Source organism: Copadichromis virginalis, linkage group LG7 (assembly GCF_057382275.1).
Source record: "Copadichromis virginalis isolate Kocher_CV1m ecotype Utaka linkage group LG7, C_Virginalis_male_GT1.1, whole genome shotgun sequence".
Classification (NCBI taxonomy): domain Eukaryota; kingdom Metazoa; phylum Chordata; class Actinopteri; order Cichliformes; family Cichlidae; genus Copadichromis; species Copadichromis virginalis.
The window spans coordinates 52,138,555-52,162,753 of NC_140624.1; the positions used below are offsets into that span (position 1 = coordinate 52,138,555).

Sequence of the window (24,199 nt, forward strand, 5' to 3'; positions counted from 1 at the left end):
TGCTGCCTTTTATTAGTTTTTCAAAAGTCATCTGCATAGAAAACAATGGTACAGGAAGTCCTCACCTAGAGATCCACCGGCGACACCAGAAGCCCCAAAATATTAGCCATTGTTCCTGAAAGCTAACTCAACCGATTAGCTGATGGGTGCTCAGCTTGATTCAGTGAATAACAGTGTGCTATTAGCTGTACACCTTCCACATTTTGAATATCTTGTGTTACTGTGTATCATGTACCACGATTGCCTATTATGACCCCCATGTTTAGCCTCCTCTTCCTTTTTGGCCAACACCCTCTATTTCCCTTTTACCTCCATTTAACTCCTCACTCTGTGGTAAGGTTTATTTGTCTCTGCAGACAAGCTAAAGGCAGATGTAGGGCTGTTAATACATAATGCCCACTCAGGCTTAAAGGTTGCATTTGTGTGTGTGTGTGTGTGTGTGTGTGTGTGTGTGTGTGTGTGTGTGTGTGTGTGTGTACTACAGGATGTATCCATCATCGTCTCCTTACACTCTCCCATCCCTCATTCTTGCCTCTTCTACAGAGATGCGATTAAGAAAGTGGTCCAGCACAACAATACCTTCAACTATATGTGCCGTGGGTTTTTCTGCCCATAATGGGAGTTGCTGCCCTTCACTGTACCTCTGAGAGAGAGGGTCATGAAAGGGACTCTATCTTGGAGGAAGGTGATTAGGTGAAATTACCTCAACCATCTCCTTAATGAGAACCACTGCATCTCCCACTGAAGCTCATTTTGTTCATTTTATTAGTTTGGTGCTTCCAATGATGATTCTCATATTTTAAGTTAGGGCTGAACTGTGCGAAAGATGCATGTACAAGTGGTTCTGCATGCAGAGTAATCAAATCTTTACAACTGATATTTTTTGACTTATTTTGATTTGTTTATTTTTTTCAAAATCTCATAACCTCCATAATGCTCAAAGGGAAAAACATTGTTGCCAGACCGAGACTACATCTTCGTATGTTCTGGAAAACACTTGTAAAATGAAAGGTATTTTAACACATGTGTGAGGTGTAGCCGGTTGCTTGTTTGTGCTCAATGTGGTTTCAGTCAGACCAAACAGATAAGCAACATTCATGCTGTGCTAACAAACTATTAGAGAGGTGGAACAAGCTGCGGGAGTGAAGTGCCCTGAATGTGATGAGGAACATGTACCTGTCAGAGAACAGAGCTGCAGGAGTGTAACACAGACAGGATTTCAAGTATATTCCAATTTATACACATACTCACTGGCAAAATATAAGGTACACCTGTTTAACTGATTGTTAATATAGCTATTCTTTCAGCCAATCACATGGGAGCAACTCAGTACATATAAACATGTAGACATAGCAAAGGACGACCTGTTGAAATTCAAACAGAAGAAGCAGAAGAATGAAAAAAAAGGAGATTTGAATGTGGCTTCAAGGTTGCCAGTTCTACATCCTGTACAATCCTGTGAGCAGCAGTTCTCTGGGTAAAAATGCCTTATTGACCATAGGAGTCAAAGGAGAATGACCAAACTGCCTTAAGTCGATAACAAACCAATACTAACTCAACCACTGGCTACATCCAAGGTATGCAGAAAAGCATCCCAACATGTCGAATCTTGAAGTAGATGGGATGCAGAAGGAGAAGATCATACCAGGTGCCACTCCTATCAGCTAAGAACAGGAAACTGAGGTTATGGTTCATGTGGGGTCACCAAAATTGGACAACAGAAGAAAAAAGGAAAAGGAAAAAGGCTGCAGGGCCTGATTAGTATCGAGTTGTGCTGCAACATTCACATGGTAGGATCAGAATCAGTTGTAACCAACAGGAATGCATGGCTCCATTCTGCCTTCTATAGCAAAGGTTGAGGTTGGTGCTGGTGGTGTTATAGTGTGGGGAATAGTTTCTTGGCACACTTTAAACCCCACTCTTATACACCACATCCTATCCGAGTATTGCTGCTAACCATGTCTGTCCCTTTATGACTACAGTGTACAGATCTTCTCGTGGGTGCTTCCTGCAGGATAATGTGCGACGTCACAAAGCTCAAATCATCTCACACTGCCTTCCTGTACATGACAGTCTGTTCACTTTACTCAAACTGCCTCCATAGTCACCAGATCACATTCTAATAGAACGTGTTGGAACAGGAGATCAAATCATGGATGTACAGCCAAGAAATCTGGAGCAATTGTGTGATGCCATCATGTCAGTCATGATCATGTATAAGGAATGTTTCGAGCACATAGAATTAAGGAAGTTTGGTAACTAAAAGGTGTCCAACTAAGGTGTGCTGGTAAAGTGTATCCGGTAAGGTAACCAGTGAGTGTATTTATATATTTCATAACAACATTAACTCTGAAATCAATATAGATAGTTAATCTATATACCATCCCCCCACCCCTACTGTCTGTGCCTGTAATGCAGTGTACTAAAAGTGTGTACATGATGAACTTTACATCTGCTTCACATCACCTTGTTTGCATCAGAGCAGCTAGTCCACTTTCAGGCTTGTATGACTGGCTGTAAGCCCATCAAGCTACCTCACTCTCCTGACATGGTGTGTCATTACATGGTTTTGAGATATAGCACAGCTGAAATTATAGTCCCGCATTTGAAGCCACCCATATGTTTAGACATCATAGCTTGAACTCTGCACCACAGCAGTCCAGACAATCACTTTCCAGCAGCATAATGGCTGTTAGCCAAAGCAAAATGACTTTGAAAGCTCAGAGCAAAGAGAAATCGCTTCGAAACGAACAAGGTAAGATGGATATTCATTACTCAAGTGCTGCCCTCGGTAATGCAGTACAGGAGAGGTTGGAAATTGTAGTTTCTGTCACAAGACAATGGACAGCAGCCTTTGAAATGGAGTGAAATGTAGAGTACACCCATCACACGAAACCTCCAACTGCTCCACGAGACTAAACCAGTCATTTTTTCCTATTACATTAAGCACTGTGTGACTCTTTAATCACAACAAAATGGGATTTGTTTATGAGAGAAAAAGATGCCAACAGGAGCAGGAACAATGCCAAACAAAAGACTTTTGGGGCCGACATAAAATATCCATTAGCTGGTACACAATTCAGAAATAATGTTACTTTTTGAAGGCTTTCCGACACAGGCTGTCTAACAACACATGAAGAAAAACTATAAATATTAGGAATTACTGCAAAAATATGATGTTATACTACCAACTGGAAGACTATTTTTGGGTAGTATGAGAAATTCCTTAAACTAATTTGTCAATTAAGCATTCACTATCCCAATTATAATTTCTTATTGTGCACTCCAGGATGTGATATAGAAAATTTGCATGTAAATATCAAAGTGAAGTTACTGACAGAGCTGCATAGCACACTACAGTATATGTATGCAAAGTAACTGCTACTCATTAACTTTTCTATAAGGACTTATGAATTATTCCCAATAAAACTAAGTCACAATTTGCAAGAGTGATCACTGAAAGCTAAGATGATGCAGAAATCACACAAAATGGGGCAAAAAAAAAAAAAAAAAAATCCAGATCAGCGATGTTAGAAATCATTTTAAGAATGGACATTTCACAGTCATCTTCACACAAACGCTGCAGTATGCTGCTGGCACCTCAGAGTATTTCCTATACACCCAGTCTCTGTGTTCAGCTGTCACTGCAGCCCAAAGCTTTCCCTTTTAAGCTGCTAAAAGAGCCGCAGCGGTGGCATTTCCCATCTGTAAAAAAGAAGAAGAAGAAGAAGAAGCTGGAAATGAGCTTCCACACAGTAAGCAGCCTTGGACTACATCTAAACTCAGCTGCTCAGCTTAAGCCAGATGCCTGCCTTCTGTGTGTCTCACATATGTTATACTGACACAAAGCCAGAATGCCGAATGCACCTCCACACCTTGAACTGAAAAGCAGGTTATGAATAATTCACATTTTTCCATGCACATAGCGCCTGTGATGTCTGTTCTCTCGGGCAAAAATGAAAGAAAATAAATGAACCAATTTGGTTTGCTTCTGTTTGTTTTTAATTTTTTAAAACTAACGACAGTAATTCGTTAATTAAAAGCTGTACGTTGAGAAGCTTTTTACTTCCAGACTGGAGACTTGTGGATTCAGCGGCGCTTTTAGTTAACAGAAGTAAACGAGCAAAGACCGATAAATCATGCACCTCACACGTAAAGTAGCCAGAACTCGACCAAAACCTGTCAGTTAGTGCACAAACAAGTCGCGGATCTAGCAGGTGCCAATGCGCACCGACAAATGGTGACAACGCTGGAAGACACCAGAGCAGGTGTTTCCAGCCTAATTTGCGTTCAGCTGCGTAAAATATGCGAGTGCTGGAGGAGATACGATAGCATGCAATCAACAGATGAGTGAGCGGCATTCACACAGGTATGAGTGGGATTTAGGTTGTTTTTTTGTTTTGTTGTTTTTTTTTTTTTACCGCTGATTGAAAGTCAACAGTTTGTTAGAGGATGGATCCACACTGCTCATGTCCCCATGCGATGTTAGTCCAGCGGACAAGGCGACAGCAAACGGCAAACGGACGTCTTCCTCCACTCCTAACCCGCTAAGAGCGCTTGGTCATCACTGCGGCGCAAACTCCGACAACTGCTGACCAAAAAACAAAAAAGCCCCACGACTGATATTCCAACTGCTTTTTTTTTTTTTTTTTTGCAGCTCTTCAGTGCCTTTCAGAGCCAAAAAAACTGTTCACTGCGTGGTAGTGAAGCGGAACGGATCTGCCATAGGAGCTGTGCGTTTACTGTGTGGTCGCCCTCGCTCTCTCCCTCTCTTTCTCTTCCCCCTTCTCTCTCTCTCTTACACATAGACTCTTCATCAATGGTGCATTTCAAGTGGACACAATTTGTTGCTTGAGGCTCTGCAGCAAAAAGCACCATTCAGAGCGGCTTATTCTTCTCCAGGTTGATGCCGCTGTTACCTCACTGTCAATTATGCCGTGCGCCAAGCTTCTCGGTATCCCGCAAAGTGATGTTCAAGATGCATGACTTCAGGCTGAGGCTCACTTAAGAAAAAAAAATGTGGAGGGAAATTAAATTTTCGATCTCTTAAGTATCACTCCTGGTACGTAGCAGGAAATGGTCTCCAGTGTAGCTTTAGTCAGCTTAAACATGTAAATTGGAAATGTTTGGCTGCCATTACTTCCTCAAAAGTCACAGGCTCGGAAGTTTTAACTTAAAGATTCATTATTGAAAGAGTTGATGTTACTGCATCTCACTGGTTGTCTATAAATGACGAACAGTTTTGGATTGCCAGGTTGTGAAAAATACCGCTGTTGTTGCCAGTTGTAGTAAAAGATCCTGCCAAGTATTTTTCGACAACCTGGCTACTAAAATGATATTATTAATAATGGATAGAGGCCGATTTATAAAGTATTGGTAAATGAGTGAAAACATTAAAAGAGATTTTTCTCTTTCGCTCTATAAGTCAATCACTAGTGCACAACATGCTCTGGGGGACTCACAGAAATCTGGCCATAGACCAGGTATGGTATACCCCAGTGTAAGTAATGAGGGTCTAACTCCACATTCTTTATTTTGCATGAACAAGCACTGGATTAAATCTTTTTTTTTTTTTTTTTTAAATGAATGTGATGCTGTGAAGATTAACTGGTTACAGAACAAAGAAACTGTGTTGTGGCTAGGTGCAAGACCCAGCTGATTTGAGTAAACCAGACCAGTGACATCTCAGTTAGCTACAGCTGGATCCATCAGTTTTTACACTTAACAAAAGTATTGAATTAAGTGTTTGGGAATTATCAACATTTTCTTCTATACAACTCAAATTTCAGACAAAGGAGAATGGACTAGACTTGGGGAGATCACACATTGATGCACATGACAGACAGGAGAGACATGGAATGAAAAACAAGGAGGGGGACACAAACAGGAACGGGAGATAAAATTCAAAGACACACACACAGGGCGACGTAAACACAGATGACGTGACGGACTCACAAGCGGCACAGGGGTGAGACAAACACACACGAGGAACCTCAGACGAACCATAAACTGGGAATACCAGAAAACTCAAACATAGAAAGAACTAGACTCGAGGCTAAACTATAAAACCTGAACTTAAACCATGATTGTAATACAGAGGGTCACAAAAACACAAAGTCAAACTCAAAAGACCCAGCACCCTGACAGCGATGGTACCAGTGGAACCAACTGCTGTTTATTGATGATTTTGACTGCTGGTCTAAGCAGTAGCAGGATGAATTGTGAAGCAGACGGGGCTGTACTCTCTAATCTGCAAACAATGCATCTACAAATTGTGGAATCCTTTCAGAATAGTCTGTGAAGGTTTTCAGTCATCCAGGTCATTGTAATCTAAGGAGCTTGGAAAGAAAAGTGACTGGACTTGTTTAAGTTTCTTCATTGTGACGGCCAGTGGGCTGGCCTTGTGTTTTTCTTTTTCTTTTTCCTTTTCCTGTTTCTTGCAGGTAGGTGGAGCTGACCCAATTATTGATGCAGCACACCTGAGAGGCCAGTCCCAGTGTATATAAAGACACCTTGACTGAACCAGGGTGGCTGGCTTTTGGCTCCCTCTGGCACGTGTTATGTTTATTTGGAAGTTTCAGTTATGGCTGTTATGTCCTTTAACTTGTGTTTAAGTTGCTTTACCTTATTTTCATTAAATGTGTCTTACAGTCTTTAAAAGCCTGTGTGTGGTCTCCCATTTGTTTGTCACTTCCTATGAGTGGGAGTTTTTCCTTCCCACTCTTGATTCTTGGGGTTTTCTCTGTATTATTGTACGCTTTTAGCTTAGTTTATGCTGTTGCATTTGTGGCACTATTTAAATAAAAATATATTCAATGGGTGAACAGAGGAAAATTACAAAAATTGCATCATTATCCTTTTTTAAAGATAACAATAACTTTGGATCTGGTCCTCTATTTTAACAGATGAATGTTGTAATCGGAAACAGGAAGGAAGGAAAATACTTCTCAGGTCAGTACATGGATGGCGCACAAAAAGTAAGCAATAATGACACCAGAAACATGTGAAGATGGATTTTAAATCTTATTTCTGAGCTCTCTCGCGTTTTTCCCTTTAAACACACAGACACAGCGGGTGAAATGTGATCTTTAGTATATATGATACCTTCACAATAGCGCAGCTACAGCCTGTGTCTCAAGCTCAGCCTACACACACACACACACACACACACACACACACACACAACATGAAAGACTGCAGGAATGCTCGGCTCAGGCTACATGGCACTCAGCTGCTCATCAATTTTTAATCAGCAGAAACCCCCCTCTGTGACATGCCATGCTACAGGAAAACACCTAAAGCTACCAACACACATGGCATTTTGTCTTGTTCGTTCTCTGGATGTGATAACCTTTATAAATAGCTCATGTTGAAATGCAGCTGTAATCTGCCACAGCCTGAAGCTTCAAAAACAAAATAAAAGAAGGAAAAAAAACCCTTTTAAACAAGACTGGAGTTCGTGTATGTAGTTTTCTGAGGTCAGGATTGAGTTACAATGAGCCAACCTGAGATAGCTCAACACCCCTAAGCTCTAATTAGAGCCCAGGGGCCAATAACTCGCACAAAGAGGCAGTCATACAAGTTACATAAACACAGCTCTGTCACACCCTCCCACTGTCACACCATATCGTGCACTGGCGTCCGTGGCCTTTGCATAAAGGGTTTATTCTTTTAACGGATGCTTATGAAGTTATTCTTTAACAAGGGAAGTGAGAACAGGGATAGACTTCCTCTTCGCAGATCAGTCTGCTAATACGGCAGAGGGGGGTGGGGTTGGAGGGCGGGCATCCTGAATGCATAACAAAACGGGCTGAGAAGAAACACTACAGTAAGTGTAATGTAACAACAGCCTGCTTGAGGTGATGAATATAATGCACAGCTTACGTACAAAGTTAAATAATACAGGACATGAATCCACCAAAATATTGCCTTTATTTTAGTTTGTGCAGTTCTAATAAGTTTGACACAGCCTGCACTCTTTTAGGCCGCTTGCTTCTAGTCTTCAGGAAGAGTTCTACTTGAAGGATATTCAAAGCTCTTCTTTGGATCTCAGCTGCCTTTTATTCCATTCTTTGTAAAGGTGACACCACACTGCTTCAATAATGTTGCGATGCAGGCTCTGGGATGGGGCCGATCCATAACTGATAGTGTCCCACTCTATGATGTTCTATTCAGGTATGCTTTTACTTCTTTTGGGATCATTGTTATGCTGAAAAATCAAGGTGTTGCCAATAAGATGCTTTCTAGACAGTATTGCACGTTGGATCAGACAGGAACATACCATCCTGTAGTGTTCATATTTCCATCAGCTTTGCAAGAGCTCCAACACCACTGGCTGAAATGCAGCCCCACACCATGACCGTGGTCTACAGATGGCTGCAGACAATCACTGTTGTACCTTTCTCCTGACTGTCAACTCAATGTTGATGATCAAAAATGTATTTGATTGCCTATTGTCACTGATTTTCAGTCCAGTTCTTGTGTAACTTGGCAAGCCTCAGCCTTTTCTATCTTTTCTACCCTTCTATTGAGACAATTTCTGATGAGGTTTCTATGAATAGTAGATGAATCAACAGGTCATTTACTAAAGTCCCTAAAGACAAAATTTAAAATGGTCAGTGTTAAATGGCTTTGCAGTCAGTTTGAAAGGTTGCCTCCTACCCGCAAGGCAAACTGTCCAATTCATTTGCAACTGGAAATTGATTAGCATAAGCAAAGAAAATTAAACATAATTACTGGACTATTTTTTTTCTAGCTTCAAAGAGTTGCTGCAATATTTAAATTATAGCTGCTTTATGTTGCAGAGCTTCAATTTAAAAAAAAAATCTACTAAGCTTTGTCTTCAGGACTTCAGCAGAAAGTTAAAAATCAATGTTTAGAATTTGTTTTTTAACTCTTGTATGTGTGCAGGACGCGGCAGTAGTGGACTTTCTCAGGCTCTTTGTTCCCCAGACGACTGGAACTTTAAAGATCAGATTGTATATGTAGGCGTAAGCATTACAGTGTGTGGATTTACAGTCCATGTGTCAATGCCAGTAAGGCTGAGGTGCAGAGGTACACTAATTGTTTATTCACTTGCAGGGTGAGCCACGGCAGTTGAAGCACATGAAGCTAGCTACAAGGTGGGGATCAAGAGCTCTTGACTCAATAGTGCGATAATCCCTTTGAGCTCCATCACCCTCTCTCTGGACAGCTGCCACTCAGGCCCTGCAGTCTCACGATCTAAGCCACGGCACTTTTCCCACACATAGGATAAACGAGGCTTGTCTGAAAGTGTATAATATACAGTGATGGCTACATCACATGAAATCCAGTGGGAGTATCTTCTATAAATAAATTGCTATGGATGAAAATGAGCGAAAAATGTAAACACTGCAGACAATAATATGCAAAAGTGGACGACATGCACAGTGGGGTTATTATCTGTCATGTACGCGACATGCAAATGAAAACACCTGCCGTGATGTCACTTCTTTGATGAGCCGCTGCTTGTGGATAATGTGTAACCTGCAAGAGGAACCAGTCATTAAAGATGGCTCCATTTGATAGTGCTGTGTGATGCTGCAGAATTTGGAATACATCCGATACCAAGTAAATACAGTACTGCCAATACCAATACACAAGTTGCCTTTGTCAGTTTAAAGTAAGGGAGAGCAGTGTGTCATGATTTATGAGTTGATCATAAATTTGCAAGTCATCAGCACATTTTAATGTCCATCACATCACAGTGATTTATACTTTCCACAATAATTAGAACACGCAACAAAACACACCTTCCAGTTTTTCACCTATTCTAAAAGTGCGTTATTTTTTTTGAAAACCTGGAATGTAAATGTGCCCGTTTTTCAAACACTTTGGATAAGCTTCTATTGTTAGAATATGACTGGCTGTGAAAAAAACAAAAACTAGGCGATACAGGTAAGTAAGTAAGTAAATAAAACTTTATTTATATAGCAACTTTCTAGATAAAAGATCACAAAGTGCTTCACACAAGGATAACAAACAAAACAGACCACAGTTAACAAAATGCAATTCTAAAAAGATGAGTTTTTAGTTGGTTTTTGAAAGAAGCTACTGAGTCCAGAGATCTTATGCTCAGTGGGAGAGAGTTCCACAGGTGACACGTAGACGTTTTTCATAGTGAAAAATGTTTTTTTTTTCACAAAGTATCAATCCTATCATGCTAGTATCAATCCAGTACCAATGTTAGCATCAATACTATCGATATTTGGATCGTTCTGCCCACCTCTATTCCCTTTCATTATTGCAAGTTTGAGCGATTATAATGATTTCCACACTGGAAGAGGAGCTTTAACTAGCTTGGACTGTGCAGGTTTTTATCAATGTTGTAAATGAACTACTGTAAATGCTTTTCCAAAAGTTGATTCTGTTCATCTGGACGTAGCGTTTTGTGGGAGAAACGTTTCATCACTCATCCAAGATGGCAAAAGATGTACCCTTAGGCCCCCTCCTCGATTCAGAGATGGTCTTTCCCTTTTCACGTAATTGGCCTCCTTGACTCCGCGCTCAAACCAGCTTTCCTCCCTGTCCAAGATGTGCACATCCTCATCCTTGGAAGAGTGTCCACTGGCCTGTAGGTGTAAATAGACTGCAGAGTCCTGGCCTGACGAGGTGGCTCTTCTGTGTCTCGTTGGGTCTCGTTTCAGGGGCTCATAAGTATTTTCATCACTGAGTAGTGACAAAATTTTCTCATGATAGTCTTTCTGTTTTAGCAATACTGTGCACCTAGCCTTGTCTGCCGGAAGGATGATGTTGTTGTCATCACTAAGTGATGTGAGTGCCTTCCTCTCCTTCATGGTGATATTGGATGCTGGGGGCTTTGCATTGCTGAGACAGGCCGAAACTTTCGTCCGCAGTTGCCCTGCTTACACTTCTGCAATATTGTTGTTACGAATTGCTGTTTCTGTGGCTGTGATCAGCTCCACTAGGGGGATTTGTCTCGGTGTGACAGCAAAATTCAACCCTTTAGCAACTGATCAGTGGTCTTTGATCAGTGGGTTTTGGTCAGTGGTTGTTGATCAATGGTCATGAGAATTTGCATAATTAAGATTAAGGAACTGACCTCCCAGTGGGCTGGTTTCAGTAATTATGCAAATGTACTGTTTATAAGATTTGGGGAAACCTGCAGTCAGCTGAGACTGAAGAAGTCACTTGGATGAGTGACGAAACGTTTCTCCCACAAAACGCTACATCAAGATGAACAGAATCAACTTTTGGAGATTTACTTACCTGGATGATTGAGAATGCATCAAGATACTGTAAATGCTTGCTACTTATAGTCCAGCTTCACCATCAGGTTTGTGTATTGTGCATATTGCTGCACAACATTTACATTACAGTTACAGTTGCTTAGGTACCTATCAGAGAAGGAAGCATGTCAAAATGCAGTGACTTTAGGACAATGAAAGAGTCGTTCCCTAACTGAGATTATGAGTTCCAGTAGCCCACTATATTTATATTTCCCCTTTCATAAATTTTTCCAATGCTTCACACACACACACACACACACACACACACACACACACACACACACACACACACACACACACACACACACGATTTGGATTCAGGCCTTGGCTTCTCTGTTCTTAGTGCATCTCAAATGCCAGCCGGTCACCATGTGGCCTCAGTGAAATGCCACTATGTCAGGCTGTGTCGATTGATGATGGCAGTCATGTTGTTAAATGTAATCAGGTGAATTAACCTTTTACCTGTGACGCTCAGACCGGTCCTGGACACCTCTGTGCCCTTGGCACTTTAGCTACATGTGCATGTGAATGTCTGCTTTTGTATTTTTTTGTTTAATGCCAAAACTGTGTTTCAGACCAGTTCACTACCAAATAACACTGGCACTAACAACAAGAGCCAAAAGCTTTATTACCCTCAGATTTATGGGAAAATGTATAGAAACACCACTCGAAAAAGAGAGAACATAACTGCTTGACAAAATGCAGAGGGCTGGCCCACAAGAAACATATCGTTATTAAAAAGTGCCATATCCACAGTTAAAAACTTACAATAGAGAAATAATATTAACTATATAAATAAAGTACTACAGAGAAATGAGAATTCCTATGTCTTCAAACATGTAATGTACCCACGCTTACAGTATGACCGTTTCAAGCAACAGGAGTCAATGCAAGAGAGCAAAATATAATAGACTATGCCCAGTATCCAAAGTGACAGATTTAGTGACAGCTGATATTGGAACCCCTTTGATTTCCTAGTTTCTAATCACTGAATCTAATATGTTTCCCTTTGTAACAAAAATATGTCTCTATTACCATAAACACTGTTAGGAATTTGAACCTTGAAATCAAAGAAAAACATCTTATTCTATAATTTCCTTATTGGATATTTGTTGTTGCTTTTAGGCTCATGAGAGGTATGGAGCTCCTGACACACCGTGTAGATGAGTGCACTGCTTGAATGCAGAACAGACATGAGATAAATTCAGCTTTTTTCACGAAAATAAACCCGGTGAAGTTGATGCCTGATATGAAACCCTGGGCGGACTCCTCCTGGTGTCCTCACAGATATCACTGCTTTTTAATGTACACCCTCCTCCTAGTGGAGAGACGTGATATCAAACATGCTGCTCAACGTGAATTTGAACTCATCTTCACATAATGTGAGCAGTTATAAAATCTCACATTGTGAGAGGTGTGTGCCTGTGTGTGACTCTGAATTCTTCAATCCTTCTCTTTTCAGCCTATATCATGCAGCCATATGGTCCCACTGTTTTTACAGGGAGAGTCTGCCCTCTTGTGGTTTTAGCTTTTATCACAGTTGAATGAGAAGGAAAACTGCACAATCACCAAGTATTAGTTCTTGGTGGCACGAATTCTGTGAGATGTAGGAAATATTATTAGCAAGTCCGCAGATATTGCAGCTGCACATTACTGCTGTGTTACTACATCCCAAAGGAGTTGTGATAGACTCGAATCGGAGACAGAAGCCACTGAAGTCCACTTAACTCTTTGTCATGTTCATAAGAGCCATTTCAGACAACTTACATCATCATACTGCAGGCAACCTTTGGAAGATGCGCACGGTCAGCTGCAATATTCAAATAAGCTTTGGCCTTTAAAGTAAACTGAGTGGGAACAGCAACTGTTTACACAAGCCAGGTTGGGTCCATGAATTCATGCTGTTGAAGCCAAATTTTCTGAGCCTACCATCTTCAGCCTCAGCAGAAACTGAGTTTGATCTGACTGTCTGTTTGCTGTGTCTTAGAGAGCCTGTGTCCACTGTAGTTTCACATTTCTGTTTTTGGTTGACAACAATGGAGCCCAACATCATTTTCTTCTGTTCATGTGAGGTGTTTTGCATTCTGACATAATCTGTGGTTTCACAGCTGTTGTGTCCGATTCACACATTATTCTCTGAACCATGCACAACTACTGCTCGTTTGCAACATGAGGATTAAACTCCAGAAACGGTCTTGCTTGGAGATCAGCAGTTTCAAGAACACTAAAGCCACGATCAAAGTCACTGAGTTTACATTTTGTCCCCACCCTGATGTTTGTCTTTCTGAGAATACATGACTTCTGACTTTAATCTTGAACTTTTTAATCAGAATATAGCATCAAGTCAATTAAACTCGTAGGATTTGTGGATTAGTTTCAGCTGCTTTGGTGTTAATGAAATTAACAACAGGTGCAATAGAGCAGCAACAATGAGACAACAAATTGTGCTGAAAGCAAAGGTAGAGGTGGAGGCCACTGACATTTTTTTCCTCCTCATCTTTTCTGACTGTTTTGTCACTAGTTTTTCATTTGACTAGGGTCAGTATCATTACTGGTAGCGATACCTGGATCCTACAGAGGTTGCAGGAAGTAGTCCAACACCTCCAGGATGGCACATCAATATGCACCATTGCCAGAAGGTTTGCTGTGTCCCCCGACACAGTCTAGAAAACATGGAGGAGATTCTAGGAAGCAGACAGACAGGGCTGTAGAAGTTCCAAACCCATCAGCAGACTGGTATCTACTCCTTTGTGCAAGGATGAACAGCGTGAGCTCAGCCAGACCTACAAAGTGACCTCCAGCATTACACTGGTGTGAATGTCTCTGACCAAACAATCAGAAACTTCATGAGTGTGGCCTGAGGGCATTCGCCATAGAATACCAGAATTGGCAGGTGGCAGCCTGAGCTTTTCACAGATGAGAGCAGGTTTGCCCCGATGCTACCTGTAACACCATTCAGCACGGCTGGTTTGGTGGCTGGTCAGTGATGGTGTAGGGAGGCATATCCATGGAGGGACACACAGCATGTCCTGATGTTGTCAGGAAACTACTGAGCACCATTTTTCATACCATTAATTTTCATTTTTATTAAATGGCATCATTTCATTTGTAACGCATTACCCAGTCCCCAATAGTGTAGATATCCAGCATGTTTTTTAGATTGAGATCTGATATGTTTTCAAAGTGTTCCTTTCATTTTTTTTTTTAGCATTGCACATTTGCATGTACTTGATTTCATAGTTTAGTGAGGCTGCAACGACTCATCACAGTAATCGATGACGCCTGCGTATAAACATTTGTACTCAGTTTCTTGTTATCAGAATTAACTATATTAACTTGAGTCTCTTAACTTTCCAACTAATGCAAACATCACACCAAAGGTCATTTTAAAAAATGTGGTTACCAGACAAAAAAAGTATGAAAGCCTAATTTTCTTATTTTTCAACAGGTTATCTCAATTTAAAAGCATTAAACAGTCCCACTTACTTTAACCTCCTCTTGCCTTGGGCCATATCATTGCTGTCTCAACTTCCTCAAAGGGTGTTCCCACACTAAAATGCAACAGTATATCACTTCCGTTCCTCATTTGAAAAAGAAAACCGGTTATGACACATGAGGTGCTAAAGCCTAAAATTTCTCAGAGGGGGTCTTAAAGACTCTGTGTCGGACATCTCGGCAACAATAGTGATGCACTGTTGGGAAAATGCATCTGTGAGTATGCACCTGTGTTTGTGTAAACCAACATGCATGCTTTCTTTATCCAAAACAACACAGGAGAAATAGCATCATGCAATGCAATCTGTACGCAACTGCAGTATGAGACCTATAGTGGGGTGGAGTGGGGGGTTTGCGACAACTCCTTTGAGCAGTTTTCTGAAATACAAGCTCAAATTTAAGCGAGTTTATTTCAGCTTTGCCTTCACAACCTCTGCATGCCCTTATTTTTCTACAAGTGCATTTAAACTGCACTTCCAACTCCTTCTTTCTTACATGTCTTGTTCTGTTGCTCACCCGCTAACCAAGAAGTGGTTTTGGCTGGCCTCCTAAAAAACCGCAGGGTAAAAATGTCCAACAGTAACCCTTCACACGCTCCATTTCTCACACCATCTCTCCTGGATAACTTTTTAAGGATGACCACGATACAGCTGGTGGGTGAGAAACAGCATATGTTGTATACTCACAGCTTTTCTATATGTGCAGACTTCCTTTCAACTTTCAAACATTTACTTTCACTTTGAAAGTGACCTTGCTATAAAGGCAGTTTGTAATACTTTGCGAAAAAAAATAAAACGCTCCCCAGATTATGAGTCTTGTGTGCATGTGGCTTGCGGCTGAGCTTGAGGTGGCCACATCTCAACCAATACCCGGCTTTAAGTACAACTCGCTCTATGCTTGGTCTTATTCCGGCCAACTATAATGGGAAATGTTTTCCACTCCAAGCTTTCCTGGAACAGTGCACAGTGCATTTTAATGTGTAGGTATGTGTCTAAAAAACCCTAAATGGAAGCAGATGTTTTAGTCAAAAGAATAAAAGTTTACATGGGGTTGTAATCAAGTGAGGGACTTTTCTTTCGTTTTCAGCTTCTTCTTTTTTTTCTTCTTCGTAGTAATTTGAGTCTATTTTACTGTCAAAATGAGCCTGGTGCGCTGCATCGTGCGCATGGCTGAACTGAGCTGGCTTGTGCTGAGCTATGCAGCCACATATGGGAGCGATTACAGTCCAGTGTTTATCAGACCTTGCTGAGAGACCGACTGTGTGGCTGAGCAGAGCAGAACCAGCCGTGTGCACATGATTTCAGTTCCCAGCCTACAACCTTGTAGGGGAAATCAGACAAGTAATACAATACAGCAAAACAGCGTGCGATTGGCACTCCTGGGAGCAGAAACTGAAATAACTGGTTAGTTTACCAGTTGGATAATTCATTTATAGGAAATGTATGCACGGTCATTTCCATACTATAGTTAAAAAACAGGGAAGGTGCCAAAATTCAAAGCCTCAAAGTGTGTTGACAGATCTGCTGCATATGTGAGAACAGTTGTAAAAAGCTGCTCGTGTCTCCAGAGGGAGCTGTGTGAACTTGGAAATGTAATATAAAAAAACAACAAAAACAAATCAAGGGATGTGGATTCACCCATGAGTGAAAGCAACTGTAAAATTGTTTTAGAAAAAAAAGTACGTATATATAATTTTACATGTCAAAACACGTCTTATTGTCATGCAAGTATTTCCAAATGTTTGGAGCCATGCCTGATTTCTTTATATTTTGCAGGAAAATGGGAAAAAGGTGCACTGACTTATTGAAACATATGCAAGAATTTATGGGAATGCAGTATATAAAGGCCAAAACAGAGTCTGTACATCATGCTGATAACGATTTCAACCAAAAGTCATTTTTACTCAATTTTGTGTGTAATTTGACACATCTCAGGCTTTTCTTTCTGTTTCCTTTACTTAAAAATGGCTTCTAGACGGCTAAGCATATGTCAAAGTATTTTGTGATGAAGCTACAGTGAACAATAGATTGATCAACTGAAAGCCCAGACACAACTCTCAGACACCTGTCAAACACTGTTATCAGTGGTGCTTCTTGTAGATTCAACTGCAGAAATGGGAAAAATTGTGTGTTTTTGTGACAGACGTCTGCTAACAAAGTGCTTAAAGATATGACTTAAAACTGGTTCTTTGCCTAGTTGTCAAAAAGCACAACATAGTCCATCCCCTGGATTTTTATACTCATTCATCAGTCAGTGTTACGTGATTTAAAAAGAAAACAAACATTTCCCTGAAGATAAACAGTTACAAGAAGTCGACTGACAATGCATGAAAAAACAACCAATGTCTAAAGAAAAACTTTGAGAGACTGAGATAAAGACTGGAAAACTATTGCTTAAGACCTCTTTAAAAATGACAAGAAAATCTCCTTGGAAGCAAAGTATGAAGAAATTAAGGGTGGCTCAACACTTTTGCACAATACTGTAGAGTGTAAATATGAAACCTTTGCATATGGGTAAGAAGGAAGTATGTTTAGCTGAACTCTAAGATACACTCCCTATCTGTTAGTAAATGTATCTGCAGCAGTTCATTTGCATTGGGAGTAATGTTTTGATGAACCTGAAGAACGTATGAAATAAGAACCTTTATTGCACTCTTGTAAACTGGCTGTAAATGTAAAATTTCAACCATATTAAGATAACAACTTGAAATGATCACACTGGATTCCTTTCGCATTTTAAATACGTCTCTTATTAAATTTGTCAACATTAGTTTCCTCCATTAACCACAAACACCTTAGGTTAAACAGGATTTTGGATATTTTCTTTAGCTGCTAGCTTTCTGGACATGTGATGAAAATAGAGGAAAGGAGCCAATGACAGAGGAGGTGTCTGATCAAAAGGTCAACAAAATGACTTTGACCCACAGATTAAGAAACCACAGGCTACTTACTGTTTAAAACCACAATCAACATTGCTTTGTTTTAAAAATCTGTGACAATAAAGGCCCATTAAACCGCGAAAGGTTAAGAGACTGAACCTAAACAAACCATAAACATGGCTCTGTCACATGACTCTGACAGATAGATCGGGTGAATGATAATATCGGTGTATTAAAGGTTTATGTCAGAATTAAATGCTCTTCTTTATTTATTTTAGAAAACTGAACATAGTGGTTTCCCAGGGATCTGGGAGCAAGCTGGGGAGTGGGACATCTGGGCATCTCTGCATAGAGACGCGCCCTGGACCTCAAACTGAGAACAAGGAGACCATATTTAAAATGTTGTTGTGAGTCATTAAAAACAAAATCATCGGCTTTAGTTGTTTGATTTGCAGGACATAAACAATCCTAGTTACAGTTAACCTTTAATGCATTAAATTCCAACTGTCTACACCGCTCCTGCGCTCATCTTTCAATGCAAACACATACTGTGCCGAACAAGGTTTACATCTGTGCGAGAGAACGTCCACAGTATGCAAAGCAGAGGAGTACCTTAAGTCAGCAAAAATGTCAAATGGTCCACCCAACCAGCCTCCCCCTCCTCCTGCTGGGTGCGTTATGACAGACTGTAAAGCAGGGGGAGACCCCAGTAAGCCAGCCTATCACAACCACTTTCAGTCTGCATGAGAGTGCATCAGCATTGCCTCTGCACATAAACAGAAGGTTGGTGTATTGAAAGGTCTAAAAACAACCTACAGGAAAGCATCTAACATTTGAAGTGTATGTTCTTCATTCGCATTGAGCTTTGAAGCCTACTATAAAAAGTTCACCAGGAAACCACAAAAGGACAAACCCAAATATATGTTTCCTTCTTTTTTTTCTTCTTAAAGATACATATGCTCACCACTCCCACTCCAGTTCAGTTACGAAGCGCACGGAGAGCAGCGGATTTCGGCTTCTCCTAGATTCGGTCTTTAGGCAATGTGATGCGCAGCAAGCTACGGCAACCCCCCACCCCCACTCCCCACACACACACACACACACACACACACACACACACACACACACACACACACACACACACACACACACACACACACACACACACCTCTAGACACAAAACACTGTGCGTTTGGCAACAGGCAAGGTTAATGACGACACTGACAGCACTTCAAAGCGCGTGTGCTCGAATAACCACTCAAGTGAGAAGTTCAAGGCAAGTGAGGATGAAAGGGCGTGCGACTAACATTGTGTAAGAGTTTCACAGCTCACAGGCCACCACAGAGATCTACTGTATTTGCACAGGTGAAGTTGGTACTGCACTGTTAGTCTAATGAGTGAATAGAGGCATACACAAGCAGATAAGCCAACAGAAAAGTGATTGATGAACAGCACAAAACAACTAACCCATGCTGTGAAAACCTAATCTTCCCCTGCCTATAATGCAAACAGACTTCTTATCTTGAACTGGTCTGTGTTACAAAATTAAACCATAGTAATCTATTTTTTTTACTCACATGTTGTTCTCTGTTGGTCTCTGTTAGTCTCCCTTGCAGTAACATGCAGCTACCACTTAAATAAACTATAGCTTCTTGATGAGGGATTGATAAGTGAAACCCCCCCCAAAAAATTCTACACAGCGAAGTTTCCCCTGAGTTTTTGATTCAGGCTTCATCAGGGGACGTCTTCTTCCCTGTGGCCTCTTTGTTTTTCATCTTTGTGCTTACTACTAGCAATGAGTGCTCACATAGTTCTCTTTGTCTCTCTTGCACTATTTCCTGAAGTTGCGATTGTTCTGCCAGTTCGTGGTCAGAGTCGAGCCAGCTCTTTCTTGGCTCCTTGAAGTGACACCTAGCCTAATCTCGCTGAGGCACAATTAGCCAATGCTGGTGGGGAGTGCTCTGAGACAAACCAGAGCCAAGAGTTTAGTGACAGGCGGACTTGACAGGCGGACTTGACAAACAGACGTGTTGCGATTGTTTTGGAAAACAATGGAAAACGACTGTAATTAGGTAAGGATTTGTTATTCCTGGAGGATATCCAGACTCTCCCTCTGTCAGGCTCAAAGCTCCAGGGCAAAGACAATGCTTTCTATGTACTTGCTTTGAGTGTATGCACAAGCATAATTAACCTCATATTTCTTAAAACATACTCCAGAGATTAGCAGAGCATTTCTAGAACACTGCCAGTCTCAGGCTGGATCCAAACAGATTCAGCAGAACTGGAGATAGTCTTTGTTTCCCTTCTTTTTTTCAGAGAAGCACCCTTTCTGTGAAAACCTGGTACCCGTGTTGTCCGGGAGTCTATGCCAGCTAACACTGGATGAACAGGGCACACCTTAAACAGCCCACCAGTCTATCACTGGGCTTCACGTCCACAGTTTGCACATATGTCCAAGTTAGTTTAACCAGTTCGACTAACTAGCAACGCACAAATTAGTTACTGTACATTTCATTGCTGAACTGGAGAATTGAGAGCATTATGCTTATAGCCAATGTAGGCTTGAGCCACAAGGCACAGAGGTCCATGATAGGCTATGGAGCCTAGATAGACCAGAGTGTAAAATTGGCTGACTTCCCCTTCAGAGTCCAGACACCTTCAGACATGTGCACAACTGTACTTGATGCACAGAAATACACACACCAGCTGAACCACCTGCATCCCTCACCGAATAAATCGAGAGCAGCAGAGGAAAATGGCCCTGTAATTGGTTTCAGTGGTCCATCTAAGTATTGCAGCTACATGCTGTCAGTGAGAATATCCGCCAACTGGTGTTCCGCTGACTTTGTTAGATAAGGCTTAGTCATGATGAAGCAGTGTCCAGATCACAGTTGGAAATATTAATGGGATGTGGCATGTTTATACCAGAGTGTATTAACTCCAGCAGCTTAGCACCGATCACGACAGCTTTACACCGTTAACTGAGCTTTTGGACTTGTTGTGAAATGACGACACGATTGACTGACCATTTGTAGCAGAACATCGTGGGGACTTTCATGCTTTCAGACATTTGATAAATGTCACATTGAAATTTGGGAAATTACGATCTTCATCTTTCATCGCTTTTTTTTCTCCCGCTTTTCAGATTTATGGGCCAAGCAACGAATGAATCAACTGAGAAAATAATAACAAGATCAAATGATCACAACAGAATCATTAGCTGGTGCCCTAAGGAACTCCTTTCAAATGCTGCAAGATGTTTCCCACTGTCTGCAGCACGAAGGAGAAAATGTCTAGATAATGCTGCTTCATAATAGAGTTTGCTAACATACATATAGAACAACTCAGCCAGTTTGTGTGAGAGAGCGCAAGCCCGATCCTGCCTGTGACAGCATGTTTCTAACGTACAGCATGTGTGCTTAAGAAGTGGTCACAATGTGTCACATCTGTACGGTCAGATGTGACACTCTGCACTGCCTCTCTGCAGTGCAATGAATTATACACAGACTTCTCAGCAGAAGCCTCTCACTTGAGTGTCTTCCATATCCACCCCTCCACCTCTCAGTACAGCAGAGAATCTATTTCCCCACGCAGTCCCACTTTAGGCCTGCCTCTGATTGATTGTCTGTTAAACTGCTAGTGTCTGAGAGACAGAGTGCCAGGAAGCTTTACAGTGTGACTCTGGGTCCAGCGCAGAACAGCATAGAAATGGAAGAAACTCATTCACTGCACGAGATAGGTCTGGCTCATTAGAAGGGATGTGTAATTTGAATGTAAGTGGACACAAAACTAGCCAAATTTCAACCCACATATGCACGCTGTGTGCAAAACATGGCTCTGTTGCCATAAGTCAGACGTGCAGTCAGATATTTAGCCATCTCCCTGACAGAAGTCTCACCATCAATAGACACACTGGGACAAAGTTATAAGCCATAAGAGCAATGAAGCGAGATCTGTGAGTAATCTTGCACTTGTGTACACCTCCACAGCTCGTCTGAAATGGCAGGAAATCGGAGTGAAGGTAGGAGTAGTCAAGATGATATGACCACAGTGATAAAACATGATTCCTAACAATTCATCATTAATATGGAAATCCATCATAGGAATCCCTTTTTAAATATGTATATTTATTTGCATTTCCAAGCCTCACATTGTGGTAGATAATGGAAAATCAAACACAGATCAAACGGGGGATTCATTAAATGTTAATATCAGTCTGTGCTCAGTCTCTAGGAAAACGAACAGACGAGTTTTTAATGAACAAAAATGTGACTTGGCTCAATATTGCACAGACACAGCACTGTGACTGAGTACCTGCAGGATATACTGCCACACTATTGGACCTAAAAGCTCAGAATTGTGAGCCTTCCATTTATATATAAATATGCGTTTTGCTTTATACACCAAACAATTAACAGAGAAAGTTACCTTAGTTAAAACGACCACCTAACAGATCTGCTGTCACAAGTTCTCAACAAACACTCCCTGGCATGGAAGTATAGTCAACAAAAAAGCGATTATGTAAAGAGGAAGGAACTGGTGTGACATCAGTAAAGTGAGTCTTTTAAGTAAAACTGCAGCTTAGTTGCCCTGACCAAGGTACCCAAACCATTTGATGAATGATGTTGCAGCAGATAAACCACAGTAGGAGGTTGCCACAGGAAGCCACATGTTCAAGCACCAGCGGGAGGTTAAACCCAGCTGTACCACACAGCCAAGTCATATTAGCTCCGCAGCCTGTGGTCTATTTGTCACCAAGGCCCTCCCCGCCTTCACCTGTTTGGATGTCTGAACTCACAGGTGCCTCCTGGCATAACACTACCGCATGTGATCAAATACCTGCTACGTGGATTTGTTTGTATTCTACAATGCATGTTGGTGGGCTGCACGATCAGCACCTGAATCGGGCTCTAAAATCACCAAAGACCGCGTCCTGCAGCTGGGCAGCTCTGTCAATAATGCAGAGTCAGGCGCAGACAAAAAGAGCCCGTGCGTAACGCATCCTTCCACGGTCCGATAAGAAACGTGAACGCACGGTGCTGAGATGGAAACGATATGATGGCCCCCAAAATGCATCTTTTCATTTGAAACAGAGGTTAAAACCTGTCATGTTTATGAATGTACGGTCTTTTTGGATCAACAATGCTTGTTTTTCCTTTCTCGGGGAATCCCTCTGCTCATCAATTCGCGCGCACACGCCAGATCCCGGTTAAATCCCCGATCCACAAGGTGAAACATAGATCAGAAACTAAGTGCTAGCTCTTGTCACGAGAGTGCAGCTCCAGTGGGATACTCTGGCCATTTCTTTTTGATCGCCCTCATGTCCCAGACAGAAATAAAATCGCCCACCGTTAAGAAAAAATAGAAAAGAGGACCTACCTGGAAATCTCGAAGCTGCAACCCTTCCGAAGGAGCAAGGCTCTTTTCCGCATGATGCCTTTGTCTTTCCCAAGATACACATTTTTTTCTGAATTCATGGGTGCTGGGCAAACAGGTAGACTCGGGGAAACCGCGGCGCTTAAGAGAAAAAAAAAGAAAATGTCCAATATCGAGCAATGGACTGCGAGAGGCGGAAGAGAGAGAGAGAGAGCGAGGGGGGAAAGGGAAAAACGGGGTAGAAAAAAGGCTCTGTTGACGCTCAGTTCACCTCAGTGGAGCAAGGAAAGTGGGCTTGCAGACTTTCCTCTCCTCAGGCTAGACAAAAGACTGCCTGCTGAACGCTTTCAGAGATGCATGTTGCCGGGGCTGGTTTCACTTCATGCGCGCTTATTGGAGCAGGCTGTAGCGGGGCTGCTGCAGTCGTCACCCTGAGCGGACTGCGCTGAGGAGTCTCCGTCGCTCCAGAGATCCCGATCCTGTTATCCACTAATGTGGAGCTCACAGCGCTCCTTCAGCTTCAGCCCAGCACTGAGTGGCTGCTCGTCAGTGACCTCATAAAACCCGACGGAGAGAGCGAGAAAGAGGGAGAGAGAGTAAAGAGTGAGCGAGAATTGAGTCAAATGAAGTTATTTGCGCGTGAGAAAGGAAGATAAATTGATGAAGTGAGAGTTGAACCGCGAACGTGATTTATACTCGTGTTGTATCTTAGTAAAGGAAAACTGAGAGCACTCTCCACCAAACATGTAGGAGACTGATGTGCTGAGTTTTGGACTGGCTCAGTAACACATGTTCGTGAATTTACTGCACAAGGGCATAAACATTTGATGGTTGCCAGCAGCACAGATTTGTTTTTGTTTTGTTTTTTCAAACATGTGCAGACAAAGGTTTTATCTGCTGGTTTGATTTTCTTCTTTTTAATAGTTTTTTTGTTTTTCACTAATAAGTTTTATAAATAAAAATGTCTTCAATGGCTTAAACTCATTGATGGGTTTAAGGGTGGGCAACTTGAGTTTTGCTGTTAAGATGCATCTGTGGGAGATGTACATGATGTGCCTGATTTTGTACATGATTCCTAACAAACATAAGCATAAGAAACAAATGTGTTAAACTTGGAGTAAGAGCGCTAATATGTTCTGGTCTGTAGCAGCTATAGGTTGACTGAAGAACAGCAGTCACT

The 24,199-nt window shown here is 41.6% G+C and overlaps 1 protein-coding gene across 4 annotated transcripts in view; it reads right to left on the reverse strand.

Annotated features, from left to right (window-relative positions):
* garnl3 (GTPase activating Rap/RanGAP domain like 3) overlaps positions 1-23,533 on the reverse strand; it is a 79,288-nt gene extending 55,755 nt beyond the window's left edge. For 3 of the 4 annotated variants that reach the window (XM_085464115.1, XM_085464117.1, XM_085464114.1), the window contains exon 1: positions 23,023-23,533. In XM_085464115.1, the coding sequence (XP_085320241.1) occupies positions 23,023-23,120 (98 nt within the window). In that variant the 5' untranslated portion in view covers positions 23,121-23,533. Of the gene's footprint in view, positions 1-4,421; positions 4,935-23,022 lie in introns of those variants that run through there. The other variant, XM_085464116.1, reaches the window with a different exon arrangement.
* Between the last annotated feature and the right edge of the window lie 666 nt (positions 23,534-24,199).